Source organism: Eulemur rufifrons, chromosome 1, assembly GCF_041146395.1.
Source record: "Eulemur rufifrons isolate Redbay chromosome 1, OSU_ERuf_1, whole genome shotgun sequence".
Classification (NCBI taxonomy): domain Eukaryota; kingdom Metazoa; phylum Chordata; class Mammalia; order Primates; family Lemuridae; genus Eulemur; species Eulemur rufifrons.
The window spans coordinates 55,705,168-55,726,655 of NC_090983.1; the positions used below are offsets into that span (position 1 = coordinate 55,705,168).

At 41.6% G+C, this 21,488-nt stretch overlaps 1 protein-coding gene and 1 pseudogene across 1 annotated transcript in view; one reads left to right on the top strand and one right to left on the bottom strand.

The window, feature by feature from the left end:
- The first annotated feature begins 2,994 nt into the window (after positions 1 to 2,994).
- Positions 2,995 to 3,542, top strand: LOC138380831 (translationally-controlled tumor protein-like; annotated as a pseudogene).
- A 2,062-nt stretch (positions 3,543 to 5,604) lies between these two features.
- Positions 5,605 to 21,488, bottom strand: part of GAD1 (glutamate decarboxylase 1) — a 41,245-nt gene continuing 25,361 nt past the window's right edge. Inside the window, exons 7-17 of the mRNA XM_069471369.1 lie at positions 21,282 to 21,394; positions 19,300 to 19,415; positions 19,137 to 19,216; positions 18,860 to 18,914; positions 17,419 to 17,535; positions 16,156 to 16,220; positions 13,161 to 13,239; positions 11,910 to 12,059; positions 9,742 to 9,849; positions 8,244 to 8,333; positions 5,605 to 7,037 (exon numbers count right to left, since the gene is read on the bottom strand). Of these exons, the coding sequence (XP_069327470.1) occupies positions 6,864 to 7,037; positions 8,244 to 8,333; positions 9,742 to 9,849; positions 11,910 to 12,059; positions 13,161 to 13,239; positions 16,156 to 16,220; positions 17,419 to 17,535; positions 18,860 to 18,914; positions 19,137 to 19,216; positions 19,300 to 19,415; positions 21,282 to 21,394 (1,147 nt within the window). The 3' untranslated portion in view covers positions 5,605 to 6,863. The remainder of the gene's footprint in view (positions 7,038 to 8,243; positions 8,334 to 9,741; positions 9,850 to 11,909; positions 12,060 to 13,160; positions 13,240 to 16,155; positions 16,221 to 17,418; positions 17,536 to 18,859; positions 18,915 to 19,136; positions 19,217 to 19,299; positions 19,416 to 21,281; positions 21,395 to 21,488) is intronic.

Below are 21,488 nucleotides of genomic sequence, written 5' to 3' on the forward strand. Positions count from 1 at the left end.
CAGCCAAGAACTAGTGCAGGTTGAGTATCCCTTATCTGAAATGCTTGGGACCAGAAATATTTTGAATTTCAGATTTTTTTCAGATTTCAAAATATTTGTATGTACATAATAAAATATCTTGGAGATGGGACCCAAATCTAAATATATAACTCCAACTGGGCACAGTGGTACGCATCTGCAGTCCCAGCTACTTGGGAGACAGAGCAGGAGAATCACTTAAGCCCAGGAGTTTGAATCCAGTCTAGGTAACATAGTGAGACCCTGTCTCTAAAAAACAAAAATAATAAAATAAACATGAACTTTATTTATATTTAATATACAACTTTTAAACATAGCCTGAGGGTAATTTCATATAATATTTTTTTAATAATTTTGTGCATGAAACAAAGTTTGTGTACACTGAACCATCAGAAAGCAAAGATATTCAGGTGTGGCATTTCCACTTGCAGCGTCATGTCAGCATTCAAAAAGTTCCGAATTTTAGAGCATTTTAGATTTGCAGATTAGAGATGCTCAACCTGTACCAGAAATCTGTGAAGAGGAGGTGGTAAGAAGAGTTGTTACACTACAAACTGAGAAACTAAGAGCACAAGCTGGCGTGGCTTCAGAGCCACATAGCAGAGTGGGATCCATAACGGGGTGTGTGGCTCTGCCTGCAACTCAAGTTATTAGATTAAGTGTGGCTAGGACAAGGACTCTAATGATGATAGCTTCAAAACGTTAACTTTTGAGGATATTTTTCCCCCGCCCATAAATACATTTCCACGCCTCAAGGGAAGAGAAAGAGTTGAAAAGGACAAAGCGGATTTTTCTGCTCCGATGCCAGGACAACTTGGCCATCATCACACCCACCTGGTCACTCCAGCAGGCATGAGCAGACCCAAAGGCAGGAGGACATGATTGGTGAGCCCTAGAAGCAACTGTGTTTGGGGAAAGGGAAGAGGGTGTGAGGGATGGCTTTGTGCTCTGTAGTAGGTTAATGAGTGGGGTTTTTCTGTTTGCCCCAAACTTGGTGCTTAGGATCCAATGTTGGAGATGAAAAGGCAGTAAGCAGCCCACATTCTAAAGAGAGTTGCCAAGCACTGGGACACTCACCTCACTCATAGCTTACTGGGAGGGTAGAACTGGCCCTTCTAACACCAGCCGTAGCCTCAAACCAGCCCCTGAAGCTCAACACCTTCTCAGAGAGGAGAGAAGGCATTTGTCAGGGTTGTGAACTGGGGCCCAACACCCCAGAGCAGCTACAGCCTAGAGGTCGAAGGGAGGGAGGCATCCCGGAGGAGACACCAGCCCCTCCACTCTGAGGTGGGGGCTGAAGGAAGGGGATAAGAGCAGTTCCTGGCCCTGTCCCAACCACTTTGGGTCTCTTGAGTCACAGGCCTGGCAAGATGAGAAAGCAGACAGCTTTGAAAAACTGGAATGTCTTTGATAATCGAGAGTGATCAGGAAGTTGAAGAATCTAAGCTAGCACTAATGGGTCCACTATCTAGTGAGAAAACGAAATTCAATAATTGGGACCAGAGACTGGAAGACAAAACCAGTTCATGTTTTATCCCACTCTGTTAGGATTGTTCAGAAATGTTTACAACTAATTTACAACGATGGCAGAGTAAGCACCAAGGATCTTATTTTCTTCTGAGAGTAGTGAAGCTGCCTTAGTCTTTCCTAGAGGGAAAAACCAGCTGGAGATGAATATTTTCCCAAATAACTTCAAAGAACAAAAACAAAAAGGGCACTCAGTCATTTTGTGAGCAGATGAGGACAAAGAATTTGACTACATTTCTTAGGTACTTAAACATTGGAAGGAAGAAGCAAAAGGAAACTAAAATATAAACCTTAGAAACACTTTTGCTGTGTGCCCCAGAAAATAAGTACAAGAATGGTCATATTTATTTAGTAATGCCCTAAAGGCAAAAAAAAAAAAAAAAAAAAAAGGAAAAACTCATATATCCACATCCAATAGAATGAATAAACTGTCCCAAGTATAGACAATGGAATAGCATAGCCATAAAAATGAATGAATTACAGCTGGAATCATCATCAAAGGTGAATCTCAAAAACATGAGGCTCCCACACAAGGCTGTGCTTGCAGGTTGTGCCAATGGATTGAGTAGACACTAAGGTCTCTTTCATGCTAAAAGTTATTCCAGCTCCACTGGCACAGGGATGCGTCCCTCAAAGAAGGGGTATTTTTTCTTTTTTAATTGCACAAAGTCTCCCTATGGGTCAACTCTAGACCCAGAAACTCATAATGTTGAATAGAAAGACAAGTTACAGAAGTATAAAAATTCTGTATTATTCCACTTACATAAAGTGCAAAACCAGGTGAAACTGAATAATAAGGATGCATATGTGTGTGGTAAAGCTATAGAGAAAAACAAGAGAATGATTAACACAAAATTCAGGATAGTGATTACTTCTTAAGCGGCGGGGAGGAGGGAGAATCCAACTGGGGAAGGGTCATGATGTGATTGGGCAGCTCTAAGGTACTGATAACGTTCTATATTTTAGGCTGAGTAGTGGGTGCTTAAGTATATCGTTATTGTCACCCTTTGTCCTATACATGTATGTTAAGAAAATCCTCTTTATGTAATCTGCAATAACTGATTTTTAAATAAAAGGGATCCCACCTGAAAGTACTGCCTGGAGGAGAAGGAATCCCAACATAAGCTCTAGCAAATGTGGATTGCCAGGGGTCCAGGGCTGAGGGTCTGAGTCCTAAGAGGTTGCAGGAGGAGAAACCTTCACTGTCTCCTGTGCAATAAAGTGGGAGGACCCTAATAGGATTTCAAAAGTGCTTTATGAAAAAGCAAATGAAAACCACATGATAGCTTTTTCCGCCTGCTCCTTCCCCCGCCCCCCCCCGCCGCGCCCCGTACCGCCCCCACCTCCCACCCCCCACCCCGTGAGCGCTGCTCGGGCTCCACTGCACTGGCTCCGAGCTCTGGGCTCCTGCTAAGCTAGCACCTCAGTAGTCTCCCATCAGCAGCCATCATGAGTATCCACTGGAACCTCATCAGCCACGATGAGATATTCCCCAACATTTACAAGATCGGAGAGATGGCCTACGGTCTGTGCCTGGAGGTGGAGTGGGAGATGGTCAGTAGGACAGAGGGTAACATCGATGACTCGCTCACTGGTGGAAATGCTTCCACTGAGGGCCCCGAGGGCGAAGGTACTAAAAGCATAGTAATCACTGGTGCTGATATTGTCATGAACCATCATCACTTGTAGGAAACCAGCTTCACAAAAGAAGCCTACAAGAAGTACACAAAAAATTACATGAAGTCAATCAAAAGCAAACTTGAAGAACAGAGACCAGAAAGAGTAAAACTTTTTATGACAGGGGCTGCAGAACAAACACATCCTTGCTAATTTTTAAAAACTACCAGTTCGTCATCGGTGAAAAACGTGAATCCAGATGGCATGGTTGCTCTATGGACTACCGTGAGCATGGCGTGGCCCCATATATGATTTTCTTTAAGGATGGTTTAGAAATGGACAAAGGACAATTGCTTTGGATCTATCACCTGTCATCATAACTGGCTGCTGCTGGTCACCCACACAACACCAGGACCTAAGACAAATGGGATTGATGTCATCCTGAGCTCTTCATGTATTTGGACCGTGATTTATTTGGAGTGGAGGCATTGTTTTTAAGGAAAAAACATGTCATGTAGGTGGTCTAAAAATAAAATGCATTTAAACTAAAAAAAAAAACCACAAGATATTACTTTTAGAATGGCTAAAATTTAAAAAAGTAGAAAATACTAATTGTCAGCAAGAATATGGAGCAAGTGGAAAATTTGTGCATTGTTGGTGAGAATGCAAAATGGTACAACTACTTAGGAAAACAGTTTGGCAGTTTCTTATGAAGTCAAACATACTATGATCTAGCAATTCTACACGTAGGAATTTACCCAAGTTAAATGAAATCTATGTTGACACAAAAATCTGCACACTAATGTTTCCAGTGGCTTTATTTTAATTGCCCAAAACTGGAAACAACCCAAATTTCCCTCTACTAGGGGATGGATAAACAAACCATGGTACACCCACACAGATGGGGTACTATGCAGTAATGAAAAGGAACGAACACTGATCCAGACATGGATGAATTTCAAATGCTTTATGTTAAGTGAAAGAAGCCAGACTCAAAACACCACATATTATGTGATGCCGTTTACATGTGGTTGTAGGAAAGGCAAAATCTAGGGACAGAAAACAAAGCAGAGGTTGGCAAGGGCTCAGGTTGGGCGAGGTGTTGAGTTTAAAGGGACGTGGAGGATTTGTTAGGGTGATGGAACTGAGTATAGACCTCTATTGTGGTGGTGGTTCCATGACTGAATGGGTTTGTCAAAATTCACAGAAAACTGTATGTAGTACACTATAAAGAGTGAATTTAATTGAATCTGAATTTCACTTTAATTTTTAAAATCCTCATCCTCCCCCCAAAAATTCTCCCATAAAAAAAAAAAAAAGGCTCATGGCCCTGATGCCAGATGACAATTTAACAGCCGGTAAAATTGTGCCTTTGTTACTTTAACCCTTTCTCCCGCTAGGCCCGACCCTGAATGAGGAAATACAGTAGCTAGGGAAACAAGCTGAAAGAGCAAGGAAAGAAAATGCCTCACCCCGCACCAGCCTTGTTCCCCTGGGCACTGAGGGCTTGTAGCCCTCAATGGTGCCAAACAGGGTGTGTGCATGTATGTGGAGGGGGGGGACTCTAAATTGTATAAAAGTTTGAAGCTTTGCTTATGACATTGAGCAGGACCTTTAATTGTGAAAATGAGACTGTTCTTGTGCCTGAGAGGCCAGAAAAGCTATGGGAATGGCCTAAATTCAAATAGGGGCACGGGAAAAAAATCAGCCCACAGAGTGGGTTTGAATGAACAGTAGGAGGAAGAATACAGTGGCTTTATGGTCCCTCCCTATGGAATCCAGTTTGTTTCATACGATGGTTACACCTGCAATCAGTATGCTAATTACAAATGACTCTGCTCTAATCCCTATAGTGCTAAATAAGGATCCTTGTATTCCAAATGAGTGAGATGGTATTATTATAGCTTAATAGAATATTGTATAAAATTGGCCCTAATTCCTAATAATGATCCAGCACCAAAATATATTTCCTGAGGAAGTTGGGACCACAGTACAAGCATAAGCAGCAGGGAGACATGATTCTGTGATCTTAGAGGCACTCAGATTCCACAGACACCAAGTGGTGCAAAATCCCCACTAGAAGGAATATTTGTCAGTCATGCACACCACTGTAACCCCAGTGCCTATAACAGTGCCTGATACAGAGCAAGAAAATGTTTGTTGAATGACTAAATGAATGACACTCTAAGATGCAAACAGGAAAATGAGAAGCAGGGATGGCTTTTCTTTCTCAAGGCTTGACCTGCAAATTTTATTTAGGTACAGTCAGAATGACTTTATAGATGAGGGCCCCGGAGCCCATGACAGTGGGTTGAGTCTTGGCTTAGTGATGGTACTGAGCATCACCCAATGTCAGCTAGTGGAAAGCGAATGGGCTGGGCTGATCCAAGTAACTGTACTTGGAAATCTCTTTCTCTGAATGAAACACAAATTGGTAGAAAATTTTGTTCAAATTCTCCATGGAGAATATTTTTATTTATTTGTATTCTTCTTGCATACTCTAAAACGCACAGTGTAAATTTCCTTTCTTCAAAAACAGTTGTGAGCCTGGTCAATATATCTGAGATCTTCAGACGGTCTTCGGAAACATTGCCTTAGGTTTCAGCTAAGCAAGTCACAGAGATTGGTCATGAACTACTACAAAATTACAGGAGATCTAGTTATTATCCAACAGTTACTAGAAAAGCATTGAGAACACCAGACGGACAGCCAGACAGGGTAATAGAAGAGCAGATGCTATTTAAGTAATAGAATTTCCATACATACGACTCCATGTACAGTATCAGAATTCTTTTACATACGGTAAAATGCTTTAATCATTATTTTAAGGGCACTCTAATATAAATACAAGTCTCACTAATTTTAATCTTTTCTCTTTGGCTCACAAATACACGAAAATACTATAAACAGTATTCAGAACTTACTTCATTAATATATAAATAAGATACATTACAAATGGGAAGAAAATACAAGATGCCTCTTTAACATGGTAAATCTCTGAATATAAATAAGCAAATATTTCACGGACCTACAATTAAACAGTCATTGAAATCATTACATGTGTTTTCCCCTCCAAGTTCAGACAACAGTAATGTACACAATCTACACAAATGAATCTCTAAAACTACAGCAATAATACACCTCTAACGATAACTCTGCTACTATTTTCCCCTAACAAGGTACTAATGGGGAGGGTGTGTCTTGTCATCCAGTGGTGCTTTTTCTCATCCATCATTACTTCGGGTGAGAGAAACACTGACAATGAGGTCAACTCCCACCAACAGCATTTCCTTTGGTCCCTAGGACATGGCATTTTGACAAACATCTTCCCTGTGGCTGCTGGGCAAGCTGGTTTGCAGCATGTTTAGCTCCTCAGTAGCTGCTGAAGGTGAAGTTAATTCTCTTGGAGTGGGAAACATGCTGTGATCTATGACTAAGCCACGCTCACTATACATATATATAGAGAGAGGTATATATAACTGTACATATATACTGTGTTCCTAATGTGCAACTTTTTAAAAGGAACTTTATTTCCTGCTAACTATAACAAACAAGCTTAAGTAAGGTTTTAACAGTATTCTTCAAGATATTCTATTTCCCTCAATGGAATGGCCTATGTGTTTCAGCGACTTATAGAGGATTGTTCTAGAGTGCCAGAGGGGAAAGGGAATTCCCGTGAACTTGTGTTCTGCACGGGGCGGTTACAGGTCCTGGCCCAGTCTTTCTATCTCCTCAATGAGGAAGTCGATGTCAGACTGGGTAGCAGCTGGATTCGAGATGACCATCCGGAAGAAGTTGGCCTTGTCCCCCTGAGGCTGGTAGCCAACCATAGTGGTGCCCGACTCCATCATCAGGGCTTTGATTTTTGGAGCCACCTTGTGATGGAAAACATGAAATAAAACTCAAGACTGATATTAACACCCTCTCTTGTTAACAGTTCAACCCAACTTGCTTTTTAATATTTGTGTTTACACTGACATAACAGCAAAGAAATATTTTATAAGCAAATATCTTCAGTGAGTGGCTAACACCTAATGACAATTTAAGTCTGCCCAATCACAAGTTTCCTCAGAAAGTACCGTGTGATACAAATTGAAGCTTCTATATAACCCAGAGACTGGGATACAGCCTGGCACATAGACTGGGTTTAACAAATATTTTTTAAATAATTGGGTGAATGAAATATAAATTAAATAACTCTGAATAATATACAAACTAGATGTAGAAATCAACAGCTGGAATGAATCAGCATTAGAATAGGCTTGAATTAGAAGATTATTATAACATAGTTTAATATGGAATGATCCTAGGAGTATGTATGTTACTCAGTTGCCCTGCATAGAGCGCCTTTAATGAAGAACACCAACCAAAGACAGGGATGCATCCTTTAGAGCTGCGGTCCCCAACCCCCAAGCTGCACCGGTACCAGTCCATGGCCTCTTAGGAACCAGGACACACAGCAGAAGGTGAACGGCTGGCAAGTGAGTGAAGCTTCATTTGTATTCATAGCTGCTCCCCATCACTCATATCACCGCATAAGCTCCGCCTCCTGTCAGATCAGTGGTGGCATTTGATTCTCACAGGAGCGGGAACCCTACTGTAAACTGCACATGCGCGGGATCTAGGTTGTGCACTCCTTATGAGAACCTAATGCCTGATGATCTGAGGTGGAGCTGAGGCCATGATGCTAGTGCTGGGGAGTGGCTGCAAATACAGATTATCATTAGCAGAGAGGTTTGACAGCACAATAAATGTAATGCACTGGAGTCATCCTGAAATCATCCCTTCCCACCTCATCCCCAGTCTGTGGAAAAATTGTCTTCCATGAAGTTGGTTCCTGGTGCCAAAAAGGTTGGGGACCACTGCTTTAGAGGTTCCTGTGGTAGCCACAGCAAGGGGGACAGTGCAGACTCGAGGAGAATATAATAAGATGGCACCCACCACCCCACTCAGTATTAGAAATTCACCCCAAGTCTTTATTTTTTACTTCTCCCACATTAAAAAGACACATTGGAAAGAGGATGTCCTCATTATTCAGAGAAATCACAGAGGATTAGATGAGACAAAGAACGAGTCCATACCTTGTGTAGTTTTTCCCGTCGCTCAGGGCTATCCGGAACACCCCTGAGGCTTTGTGGAATGTACCAGAAACAGACATTTGTGTGCTCAGGCTGCACAGATTATAACAAACAAGCAAACAAAGAAAATTATGAGAACTTGAGAGAAAGCTGTTCCCAAGCCCGTACACCGGCGTGGTGGAAGTCTCTCAGACCAAAGACAGAGGCAGAATGTCCATCTCGAAGACGGTGTTACTTCTACATCAGGGAGACCAATCCCTCATTTATCCAACCCCATCTGGCAAGAGAGCTGTTCCCCACAACCGACTTTGTAGATAACCTAAAGTTATCACCTTTAAACATTGAAATGTTAAAAATTTGGGTAATTGAATAAAATGTATTATCCACCTTGCCATTTTGTAGTGCCTCACATATAGAAGATGATTGACATATAGTTTGTTTTATTGATACTGAATATTTTATTGAGTTTATTGATACTGAATCTTTTCTTAATGACTCAGTATTATCATAATGAACATTAATTCTGGCTCTAAACCATGAGACAGGGCTTCTTGAGATGCCTAAAATGGTTTAGTGTCCCTCCCCTAAAGACTGACATGCTTTTTGAGTTCTTCTGTATTCTCGAGATGGTTTTCAGTTTCTCCCTGGCTGCTGTTTGCCACCACTGTGCCTACCTCTAACTGGCTGGAGACAGCACGTTTGCTGTTTTTGATCTGCTATTAGAGTGTTTAAGATCATGTGTAAATGATCAGGGCACTGTATCATTGATTTTAAACTGCTCAGAGCTCTTTTTTGTTCCTTTGGTGACTCTCACATGTGTTCCTCATAGTTTAGTTGCCTGATAAATAGACTAATGTTGAGTGTAGGTGGTGTTATATTTACTGGGTTATGAGTGGATTTGCTTTTATTCAGCACTGACTCCTATTCCATCTTTCTTTATTCAACTATGAGCTCCATTAGCACGGAAAGAGTATCTGTTTTGATTAACACCACATATAATCCAGCTCCTGGCATAGGGCCTGGTGCACAGCGGGTACTCAGTAAATATTGGTATGACAAATACATGCAATGTGCATATGAACTCAGGGCATAGCCAATTTTATCTTTCTCTCCTCATAATGAATCTGTGTAAAGTAGAAGTTTCTTTTAGAAACAGTCTTGAGAGGCAAGAGCATATCCATCCTATAAACTTCTTAGAACCAAGAAATACTTTATCACAGGGGTTCAACACAAGATCAACCCAAGAATGATGAAAGAGTCAGACCTGTCAAGGAAAGACCTCTTGTCTGCAAAAAGCTGGCTGAGAGCTACACAATTTTAGAAGAGGTGAAGAGAAAAGTCATCCCAATGCTACCAGAAGAAAAGCTCATGAACGTGAAAGGAATTAAATGAACAGTGCATAAGAATGAAAATTCAGAAGCAGTTTCTGGCAATGTAGGAAAACATGGCTTCGGTAGTTTTTCTGGAAATGCTGTGTATCTGGTCCAGGATGATAACCTACCTCACCATCGAAAACCATCTCAAATTCTTCTCTGTTTTTAATCTTGGCATAGAGGTATTCAGCCAGTTCCAGGCATTTGTTGATCTGATTTTCAAATCCTACTGTGCCCTGTTTTAAAGAGAAAAGTCATGTTTGTGGATGGTTGCATTTCCCTGTGTTGGGAATTTGGGAAGGCTATGCTGTCTTTGTCTATGGGAAACATACAAGAGCATTCTTGGAGATGGTTAGGAAGAACCATCTAATTAAAATATCCAGCTTCTTCACAGCTCTGCATGCAATAAAATAAACTGTGCCTGCTTTCTCTTTTGAAGGCACGCTAGTGTCTGGGCAGTTATTCTCAACAGGGCTTTTAGCTTCCTGCTAGTTATTCACAGCCTAGACCTGAGGCCTATTTCTGGTTTGCTTTAGGACAGTACTACTCAAAGTGTCATCTATGGACTGAAGCCAGTCCACAAATTATAATTGCTCCATGATAAAATGAGTGCAGAAATTGAGATTAAGCAAGTTGACTGAGTAATTTTATGTCTCTTGAGTCTAATACAAAATATTGGCTTATACTGTATATGTTTTTTACTTTCATTTTTCTAGCAATTTATTTTTATTGTATCGGTCCATGATAGGTTAACAAAACCAAAATAACTGGTTCATAATCATAGATACTTTGCAGGATACTGCTGTAGAATTCATCTTCCCCAGCAATAAATCCTGGCCAAACATGTCCCACGCCTCCTAGGCAGGCTACATTCCACATAACAGTATTATGCCTCTTTGGTGACAAGCAGGCAGGCAGATGGGGAAGCCATCGGTCTCAGTACATGCCCTGAGATTGCAATAGCTCCGACTATTGACAAATTGGTTGAGCATGAGTTTCAAAAGCCAGCATGGCAGATTAATAACAGCAGCATGACGGTTGTTGAATGGGTTGGTGTTAACAAGGAGAGCAGATGCACAAGGCTGGCTTGTGGATCGCTACTGGGCCCAAGTGAAGTCCAACACTGGCAAAGCAGGAGCCTGCCGCAAGTAGTGTCACGGCTGACTGTACACCCTGGCCAGTCCACTTGGGAATGAAGCCTGCCCCAGGGTCCCACCTCAGCAACCAACACATTATGGCCAAAACCTCTGGCAGATGGTTCAAGAGGTTATTGTAAGGCAGAGGAAGATACAAATTACTGAGAAAGGCCCCGTGGTCCCTATATTTCAAAATGACAAGGCTCTTTTTTTGGTTGCAATTTATGGCTATTTAGATGTTTTAAAATACCTATGATTACTTTATGGTAGCAATAAAATTTAGACTATTTCTATATTAAGACAAAATGACTTGATGAGAAAAAAACTAATAACCTACCAAATTTTTCCTACAGAAGAAATATTTGACTAGATGTTTTGCTGGAAAATCTTGTCTGAGTATTAGGTAAACTTGATCTTAAACATAGAAATTGTTAAAATTAATTTATAGTGGGTAAATAAAAACAGTGGGTGCAATATAAAGCTGTGAAGTCAAAATGCCTTTACTTGATTGCATAAAAATACTTCTGATATAAATAGTCAAATGGTAATCCTCTCCCTCACTCATACTGTGGGGGCAATTCCTATAGTTAGCTTTTTTCTTAGGTAAAGAAACACAACCCAGGAGGCCGATGATGCAGACACAGCATGCTTCAGTCTAACAGTAGGACTTCTCAGAATAAAGTATACATTTTCTAGAATAGTATATGAAGTACAAATAATGGGAGAGCCATTATTTAAGTAGAACTTAAAACTGTCATATATCCATGATGAGAGGCCTCATAAAGGAATTTAAGGTGCCACTCAGAATAATGCAGTAATTTCATCTTTTATCTCTTTCTCTATACCCGCACTAAATAATTCCAGCATCTCTACGGATTGCTGTGGAAGTCCTTATCATGGCATACTTTTTAGTTGTTACAACAGAAAATTATAAGAAAACTTCAAGATAGTTCAAACTGAGGATAATGAATGAAAGGAGAGGAAAATTGACCTAACGAATAAAGTTATTTCATTCACAAAGAAAATACAGTTAACTCAATTGTCTAGATATTGATTATACACATGGTGAATTATCTGTGATATTATCTTTGCCTCTCTTTTGCCAGCCAGTCTGTGCAAATTACATTTCTCCTCTATTTTTAGAATTGTCTCCTTCATACCTTTGCTTTCCACATCAGCCAGAACTTGAAGATGTCCACGTGGCGGCCACACTGAATTGCCTTGTCCCCAGTGTCGTAGGAGACATCATACTGCTTGTCTGGCTGGAAGAGGTAACCTGCACACATCTGGTTGCATCCTTGGAGTATCCCCTGTCAAGGAAGTCAAGATGGGTGCTTCTGTATTCACAGATCAGAGATGTGGATGGCTCTACAACAGGGCTGGCTGGAAGGAGGGATTTGGGGGCGCATGCAATCATTCTTTTGATGCCTTTATGAGACCTTGCACTTGTTCTGATGTCCTTCTCTACATTACTCTTGGAAAAACCATTGCTCCTTTCCCTCTGACACGCTGATTAGAAATGATCTTCTGTTTCCGATGTCTGCAAGGGCCCCACCATCCCTCTAAGGGGCATTTGGAAATGTGTGTGAGTGTTCTGGGTTGTTTCAAAGACTAGGAAGTGCTATGGCATTCAGTAGGCAGGGGTGAGGGATATAAACTTCATCAGTACCTGGGACAGTTTCATGCTATAAAGAATTTTCCTCCCCAAAGGGCCCTCCTGAAAGTCTTCCAGCCTTTCTAGGATCGTCTGTGAAGTTAACAGGGACTCCACATATGAGGGGAATAAAGAGCCTACATGGGTTCTGGCTCCCACAGGCTGCAGGCAGACTTGTGGGAGTGGCTCTGTGTGCAGAAATTTTACCGGAGCAACAATGCATCGGAGGGCAGGGTCCTATTATTAGGTGCTTAACGAAGGGAATATAGTGCTAACCCATTTACAGAAGCTTTTCTTAACATTCCTTGTTACCTTAAGTTGCTATCATATTTGTAGTTGTTATTCTGCTTCATTTATTTCAGCCCTTGGGACCACAAATTCATGCTAAGAACTCAGTATGTTTCGGTGAGCACTTTTTGTTCTCACTGAGGGCAAAATTGATTTGGTGCCTCACCCAATCCCTCTCACTTTTATTTGTGCAAACATGAATTAAACTCAATTAAATAATTCCCTTAAAGGTTGTCACTGACAGGGCCCAAGTACTGAGCGAGGAGGCAGGGCAGCAGACAGCACGAGCCAAGAGGAGAAACTAGGTCAGCTTCAAGGGCAGGGAAGGACAGCAACGGCAGTCTCACAATGGGGCTGCCAATCTCAGGAGTTGGCCAATAAGTGCTGGGAAAAGACCCCAAGCTTTTCTCTTCTTGTGCCTGCTAAAGCATGTGCAGACCACCAGCGTGTCTTTGGAGGGAGGACAGACCTTTTCCTTGACGAGAATGGCAGAGCACTGCAGCAGCACGCCCATCATCTTGTGAGGGTTCCAGGTGACTGAGTTGGCCCTGGAAGAAGCACATGATACTTTGAGGAGAAGGCACAGGAGTCGGAAAGAGGCGACTGTCCTCTTGAGGAAAACGCCACCCATCCCAACTCAAGTCAGTGCATGTTTTCCATGTCTATTCTCCTAAATTGGCTAATCAAGTAGTAAACAAATATTTCACGGGCAGTCTCAGGGTATTACATTGCAGACTGTATCTTCTAAATAACTATTGTTAATATAGCTAATATTTATGAAGAACTTATTATATGTTCTATTGCTCTGAGAGCTTTCAGGTATTATATCAACATGGTATTGTGGTTAAAAACTCAGGCTTTGCAGCCAGACTGTCCAAGTCTAATTCCTGGCTCTGACATTTGCTGGCTTGGGCACATTACATAATTCCTCTGTGCCTCAGTTTTCCCATCTGTAAAATGGGGAGTGCCTACATTTGCTAGCTTGGGCACATTACATAATTCCTCTGTGCCTCAGTTTTCCCATCTGTAAAATGGGGAGTGCCTACCTCACAGAACTGAATAAAGGATAAAATGAGTTAATAAAGATAAAATGCTTATCATAGTGCCTGGCATAATTCTCACAACAGGCCTTTTGATGGAGATACTGTTATTACTTCTATTTTAAATGGAGAAACTGACACAGAAAAAGGTTACCCAAAGTCACACAGTTGGGAAGAAGTGTTGGAGCCAAGATTCAAGTTCAAGGCATCTCATTGCAGAGCCAGTGCTCACAGCCATCCCACCAGACTGCTCCCTTTTAGGCAGCAGATTTTGGCTTCTTTCTGGCTTTCTGTCCTCATTTATGAAATGGGCTGGTGATGCTGACCTACCACTTATGGGGCAATATCAAGGGTGCTACCCAAAAGCAAGGCCTAGCTGGACTATCCTAGACTTTGACTACCTAGCAGCATTGTTTCAGTGCTAAATGAGCATGATTTTGCCAGCTTGGGCTTCAATGATAGCTTAACAAGCATGGTCTCCTAGCAACCGCATCATTCTGTCAGACACAATTAGATGGTTAAGGAGCACACTAGCTAGGACACTGCAGAAACAGCTTAGTCTAATGCCTGATGATTCAAACTTGGGTAACTTGCTTCACTGGTTTATAGACTCCTTCCCAGCTGGGCTCTGTGTTTTCATACTTGTGAAGGATATTTTCTCCCTGACATAGCAATTGGCTTGAAATTATACTGCCTGGGTTCTCCCTAGAGCTACCTCCTTGCTGTGAATTTTTAACCTCTTCATCTTGCTTGGTTAGGTCCTTTAGAAGGAAAATAATTTAGTATATATGAGCATTGTGTTTCAAGAAAAAGAGAGGAAGGCCTGAAGTACTTTTCCCTTAAATTACATGATAAAACCTTTGTGAAAGAGACCTGTGAAAAGTTCCAAGAAAAGTTAACTAAGTGCTTCTCTCTTTAAAAAGCATCAGTGTCGGGCTATATTTAAAAGGTAGTGAATTTAATCAATTTTCTCATTGCTATCATTTACCAAGTCATTAAAAAATTATATTTAGGTCTCATAAAATGTCTTAAATGGTTTTCTGAATATCCTTGAAGTCTGAAGTAAATGATTCTTTGCTACTGCCAATGGAAAGTAATAAGACATGATATGGATTCAATTTCCTTTAGAAGACATATGTGCTTTAAAATGTTAGAAAAGAGAAATTCTAGTGCAAAATGTTTTAAGTTTTCCTAGACTCAAAGATGGAAAATCAAATCGCCTGAAAAATTTAAAGTACTGTTAGGCTGGCTCATCTACATTTTATATATTATCCTCTGGGTTATAGGGTCGTATAACTATGCTTCAAAGAGCCAGTTTCACTCACCTTGACACTGGCCTTACAAAACTGAGACAGGAGGCACAGTAGAAGTAACAAAAGCCAAAGTCCTTGCTACCTGCTCCTCATCCACCTCTCCAACCTTGCTCTTCTCTTACCTCTCCCACTTTGCTCCTGCCCCAGTGGCCTCCTTGATGATCCTCCAACTTGCCAAAAACAGTCCTGCCTCAGGGCCTTTGCACTCACCATTCTCACTCCCTGGGATACTCTTCCTCATACCCTTGCTTCCTGTCTCCCTCTGTCTCAGTATCTGCTGAAATGTCACCACCTCCTCAGAAAGGCCTCTGACTACCCTAAAATAGCATGCCTCGTCACTCATGTTACCTGCCCCTGTTTTATTTTTCTTTATTATGAGACAGATTAAATATTTATTTATCTATGAACATCTAGGCCACTGAGAATTAAGCTTCAGGCGGGCAATCTCTTGGTTGATAACACCTTCCATAAAGCAGTTTTCCTACGTGTATCAGATATGCACTTTTTCTTTTCTTTTTTTTTTTTTTTTTAGAAAAGTGCCATAGGTGGCTGGACGGAAGTTCAGGTAACCAAACATTCACATGCACACCTGCCTGGCTCATGATAGGTGCTCAGTAAATATAGGCTGAATGAGTCAATAAATCAATGTGAGTTCGCTATGGATCAACACTTAGGAGCCAGGTCAAAATCATATTTGTCCTAGAACGCCCACTGAACTTGAATGGTGAAAAAGAAGGGAAGTTGAGTGAGCTAAGAGTCCTGCCCTTTCCCAGCAGTAAGCTTAATGAGGAAGAAGAGCGAAGGGAGCCAGTGGCCCTCCCCGTGCCCATGGCAAACTCTATTTAGCCTCCAATCCCCCTCACTGTCTCTCCTCTCTCCTACCTGGGCACCTGCAATTTCAGCCATTGTTACTTTCCACATCGTGTTGTAACTACTTATTTATTTGCCTTTCTCTCTTTCTAAATTGGGAGCTCACTGAGGCCAAGATTGACCAGGAAATCAGTTATACAGTAAGTGCTCAATAAACGCCTGCTGAACTCAAGTGGGCTTAGATCAGAAACAGGGCGGTGCAGGGGGGCACAGGCTGACACCAGAGCACAGTCACCCTTACCTTTCTATGCCATTGAGTTTATGGCGGTGCTTCCTGGACATGAGCAGCCCACCGCCCCAGGCAGCCTGTGGGGACAGAGGAAGGAGAGGGAGAGGGGAGCGGTGACACTTAGGAATCCCAAACCAGTCACTCCACACCTCTAGTCAAACACGAGAGAGAATGTTAAAGATGAAAAGCATGGGTTTCTCTGACTGCACGAGCCCACACTGACTGTTCAACCAGTGGCCGCTGTGATTTTTCATTGTTTGTCATTTCTTTTTCAAAAGTCCCTCCAGGTTGCTGTCAGAGTAGCTGCACGAGTGATACAGGTAAGCTGGGTCCGAGCCTGTGGCACCTGCATTGGCAAGACCCAAAGGCCCGAAGGACTATGGAAAGCCAGGAATACTCAGGGAGCCCCCGGGTGGCTCTGGAAGCTACTTGAAGTACTGGGGGCCTGATGTCTGATTCTTCCTGGAGTAGAATTTCTAACCACTCCCGAAAAACTCAGACAGCAGCAGCTCCTGCCTGGTTTGGAGGTCTCACGGCAGTTTCCGCAACAGCACGACATTTCTCTGGGTACCATGACGCATGTTTACTGAATAGCTTGGGATGCCATGTGACACAACAGCCTTTGTTAGTCATTTGTTCAATAGCAGGGCAGATTACCCCATTGCTCAGCTGTGAGAAGTTAAATCCATAAAGGAATAGACAGACAGAAAGAAAAAAATACTCTCAGTCACACATGTGAAAATGCACCTTTTGTGTTTCTGGGAAAATTCAGGACTAAATCTCTTAGTTGATAATACTTTCCATATATTGCCTTATTTTTCCTAAATGTAGCAGATATGCATTTTTTAAAGAAAATTATCATAGATGGCTGGGCTGAAGGCTGGTAGCTGAGGGTTCACATTCATGGCCACTTTCTATATGTTCTATCTTATGTATTTTTTTCCCTCTGAAATCAGTTATATTTTACTCTGTAGCTATTTGTCCAAACAAAGCTACCTGGGAAGGTGATGGAGACCATATTCTAGGATGAACCACAGAAGACAGCAATTGGCCAGTACAAGGACGGGATGAGTCCCAGAGCATGTCCCAGGCCTGTGGTATGTACCAGTTGTGAACGGCTGGCTGGGGCCCTGAGAAGAGCTGGAGCTAATGTGGTGTGGAGAAAGGGCTGGCTGGGGCGTGGGGAGGAGCTTGAGGCAAATCAGAAAGTGGAACTGCTTCCACCCCCCTCTGCTCCCCCATGGACTGGGCTGCTCTGTGAGTTATAGCACTTACGTCGACATGCAGCCAAAGGTTATATTTCTCACATATATCTGCCATCTCCTGTATCGGATCAAAAGCTCCATAAACAGTTGTGCCAGCAGTTGCATTGACATAAAAGGGAACGTAGCCCTACAAGGTAAGAGAGAGAGGCTGATTAGTCTCTTTAACTTTTCTCATTTGCTTGTTTCCACATGAAGTAGAAGAATTGCAGTAGCATTTGTTCCTAACAGTGATCGGCTGAGCTGGTGTGGTGTCAAATACTATGTCTGGTAGTATTTTTTATTGTTTCATTCACTTATTCATTCATTTATTCAATAACTATTTTTTGAGTGACTTTTACGCACCAGGCCTGTTGTCGATGCTGGGATACAGCAGTGAGCACGATAGAAGAATAATTCCGTCACTGTGGAGTTTACAGTCTAGTGTGTGTGTGGGGGGGGAGGGGGGAGATAGACAATAAACTAAATTAAATAAGCAAAATATACAGTATGTTTGATAGGGTAAGTTCTATGGCAAAAAATAAAGCAAGAAAGTAATATTGAGTATTTGGAGTGATGAGCAGATAGTTCCAAATATCATCTGGACATTGTTCTTTTAGGTGCTGTGTTAAGTGTATTGATAAAATGATTATACTAAAGCATTGCTTAGTTATTTGAAACAATTCTATACACTGTGAAAGCTGAAACACTAATTAACTGTGGACATAGTGAAATTTTGACATGAACAGGAAATAAATGAGGGAGTGGGGTAATAAAGCTAAGATGGGTTTGGGAAAATCTATGAGTCTTAGGCTTTTTTGAAGCTCAGCTTCACCTCTGTTCCTTGCTCAGTCCTCGAAACATTTATAGCCTCCTCATCTGCTGAGACTCCAATAAACTACTATTAGAGAAGAAGGTACAAGAATGTAACCAAAACAACAATGTGCTGGTAAATGGCCGACTGTTATCTGGCAGTGACTTGTGGATATATCTGTTCTATGAGATTTTTTTGGTTTATGAGTTTGTTGAGGCTGGATTTGCCAAGTACCGTGGGCCATCTTCCAGGGCACGGATGCACTTTGCTAAACAGAATCTTGAGCTAAAATGGTATTTGTTAAAATGAGATAAAACCTAACAAGCAGCAAGTGAAAAGTTCAATTAGGCTATATCTTCACAATGCTCAGGTAGTTGATTTATTGAAGAATGTCAAATTAAGCACTTGGCACAATGAAGACAGGACAAGTAGTTTAATGAAATGAATTTTTCATCTTTTAAAAAAATTGATATTGTGTAGATATAGCTTTAAAACTAAATCATTTTGCAAGTTGGAAGTAAGCAAATATCTGGGAACAGAGTTTTATAAACACATTAAATTATCTCTTATTAAAGACTTTTATTGTCTAGGGCAGAAGGAAGGTATTTTTAAAAAATCGTATTCACTGGAGTTTAGATGTACCATAGATTAGAGGACATACCTTTTGCTTGGCTTCAAGAATTTTTGCCTCAAAATCAGCTGGAATTATCTTCCCCCTATAGTTATTGTAAAAGGAGAGAATTAAAATGAAGAATCAACGAGATTGCACATGAAAAAAACTTTAGCAGCAGCAAAAAGTAATTTAATCGGATACTTTCAACAGACCATTAGCGGCTTGGCACACTGTACTAAGCCAGTCCTTAAGCACAATAAAACAAATTTAACAGATGAACACATTTAATACATCAAGAACCTAATATTCACTCTCTCCTGCCTACCTTTCATTGCACTTTATCAAAATCACATTGTCGGTTCCAAAGCCAAGGGCAGCCCCAGCTTTCTTTATGGAATAGTGACTCTGCAACAAACAGAGGCTTCAGATTAGACGTTAGAGAGTCCTTGGGAAACACCACAATCCAAGAACAAGAGCCCCCAACTCACATGTTCTGAGGTGAAGAGGACTAGCTTGGGCACAGCCGCCATTCCCTTTGTCTTAACTTCGGGGAAGTACTTGTAGCGAGCAGCCATGATGCTGTACATGTTGGATATGGCTCCCCCTATAGGCAAGCAGACACAGTAGAAGGTGTAAGGGCTCTTATCATTTCTAACAAGGCTGAGCTGGTGTTTCAAGAGACTAGGGAGGCCAGGAAAGGGAAGGAGAATATCCTGGTAGGTTTTGCCAGCTTCCCTGTTGCTGGGGCTTCTCTCTGGACCCTCTGCCCTGGGAATACAAGTAGTCACACTCATTACTGAAGCTATCTAGGCAATTTGGCTGGAGATGATTCACATACTCCAGTGCCCTTCCCTCCTGAAGCTTAGACAGAAATATAAGAGGTAGCAGCAGCAGTGGTTGCAAAGGGATAGGTGAGTTACAACCTTCCTGCTTCTATTTTCTGCTCAATCTATTTACTGAACAAATATGAATCTGTTCCCAGAGTTCGGAAAGACAGAGAAAGAGAGAGTAATGGAGCCCACAGAAGGAAACAAAGACATTGCTTGGTTACCCGCCTGGGTACTCTTTTCAAAGAATAGCCCAGCTCAGTTATTGAGTCATTTAGGAGAGCTCTAAGTTTATTAAAATAAAAACAAATTCATGTTTACCTAAATAAAGACAAAAGGAGAACTGAAGTAACTATTTATGTATGTTTGGCCAATGCACACTGGTCACTTTTACTTAATTACCTGACAGTTAAATAAGGCAAATTTGTGGTCTGCTTGAATTGCTTGGACAATTGCAATTCTTTTTGTTTTTTGAGACAGAGTCTTGCTCTGTTGTCTTGGGTAGAGTGCAGTGGTGTCATCATGGCTCACTGCAACCTCAAACTCCTGGTCTCAAGTGATCCTCCTGCCTCAGCCTCCAGAGCAGCTGGGACTACAGGCACGCCACCATGCCCAGCTAATTTTTCTATTTTTAGTAGAGACAGGGTCTCATTGAGCTCTTGCTCAGGGTGGTTTTGAATTCCTGAGCTCAAGCAATCTTCCTGTCTCAGCCTCCTGGGAACCACCACACCTGGCCTAGCAATTACAATTCTTATTTGTTCTTTTGCCATTGTACACAATCACACTGTCTCTGACACTATCTATAACTGTTCCCTACATCCAAGAATACCTGTCCTTGTTTGCTTATTTATTTATTTATTTATTTATTTTCAGACCTCTGGCTGAATGTCCTTATTTTAAAGATTCTTATTAGGCCGGGCGCGGTGGCTCACGCCTGTAATCCTAGCACTCTGGGAGGCCGAGGTGGGCGGATCGTTTGAGCTCAGGAGTTCGAGACCAGCCTGAGCAAGAGCGAGACCCCATCTCTACTAAAAAAAAATAGAAAGAAATTATATGGACAGCTAAAAATATATATAGAAAAAATTAGCCGGGCATGGTGGTGCATGCCTGTAGTCCCAACTACTCGGGAGGCTGAGACAGGAGGATCCCTTGAGATCAGGAGTTTGAGGTTGCTGTGAGCTGACGCCACGGCACTCACTCTAGCCTGGGCAACAAAGTGAGACTCTGTCTCAAAAAAAAAAAAAAAAAAAAAAAAAAAAGATTCTTATTGTATCTACTTTGAACTAGAGATTCAAAGTAGATAGGTTATTTTGGCTGACGTCAATCAGTCAATTGATACTCTTGATTCACTGATCCCCAGCACAATCAAACAGCTGTCGGCAGAATGGAGCTGTTTAGCAAGATCTAAGTGCAGCCTTTGTCAGTTTGTATACTGTTAGGCACAGCCTTTGTTAGTTCACATAGAATGTAGCGTTCTTGCTGGCATTTATCCTGACAAAGGTAGGAAGTCAGAGTATCAAAAAAAATTTTTTTTAAGGGCATCATTCTTCCACAAAGTCACTTCGTATTTAGTGTTCCCAAGAATCCCAAGGGTCCATACTGCACACCTTGAAAAGAGCCGGTGGAAGAGAAGAGAAACCTACCAGGAGAAAATATCCCATCACCATCTTTACTTGACCATCCAACTATCTCTCTCATCTTCTTAAGTGTTATTTGCTCCATGAGGACAAACACTGGTGCAATTTCATATGTAAACCTGGAAGGGTGATGAGAAAAAGGATGAAAGAATATAAAGAAGTCAAACCACTTATCTTGGGAACACAGATGATTGGTTTAGTATTTGTACTTGG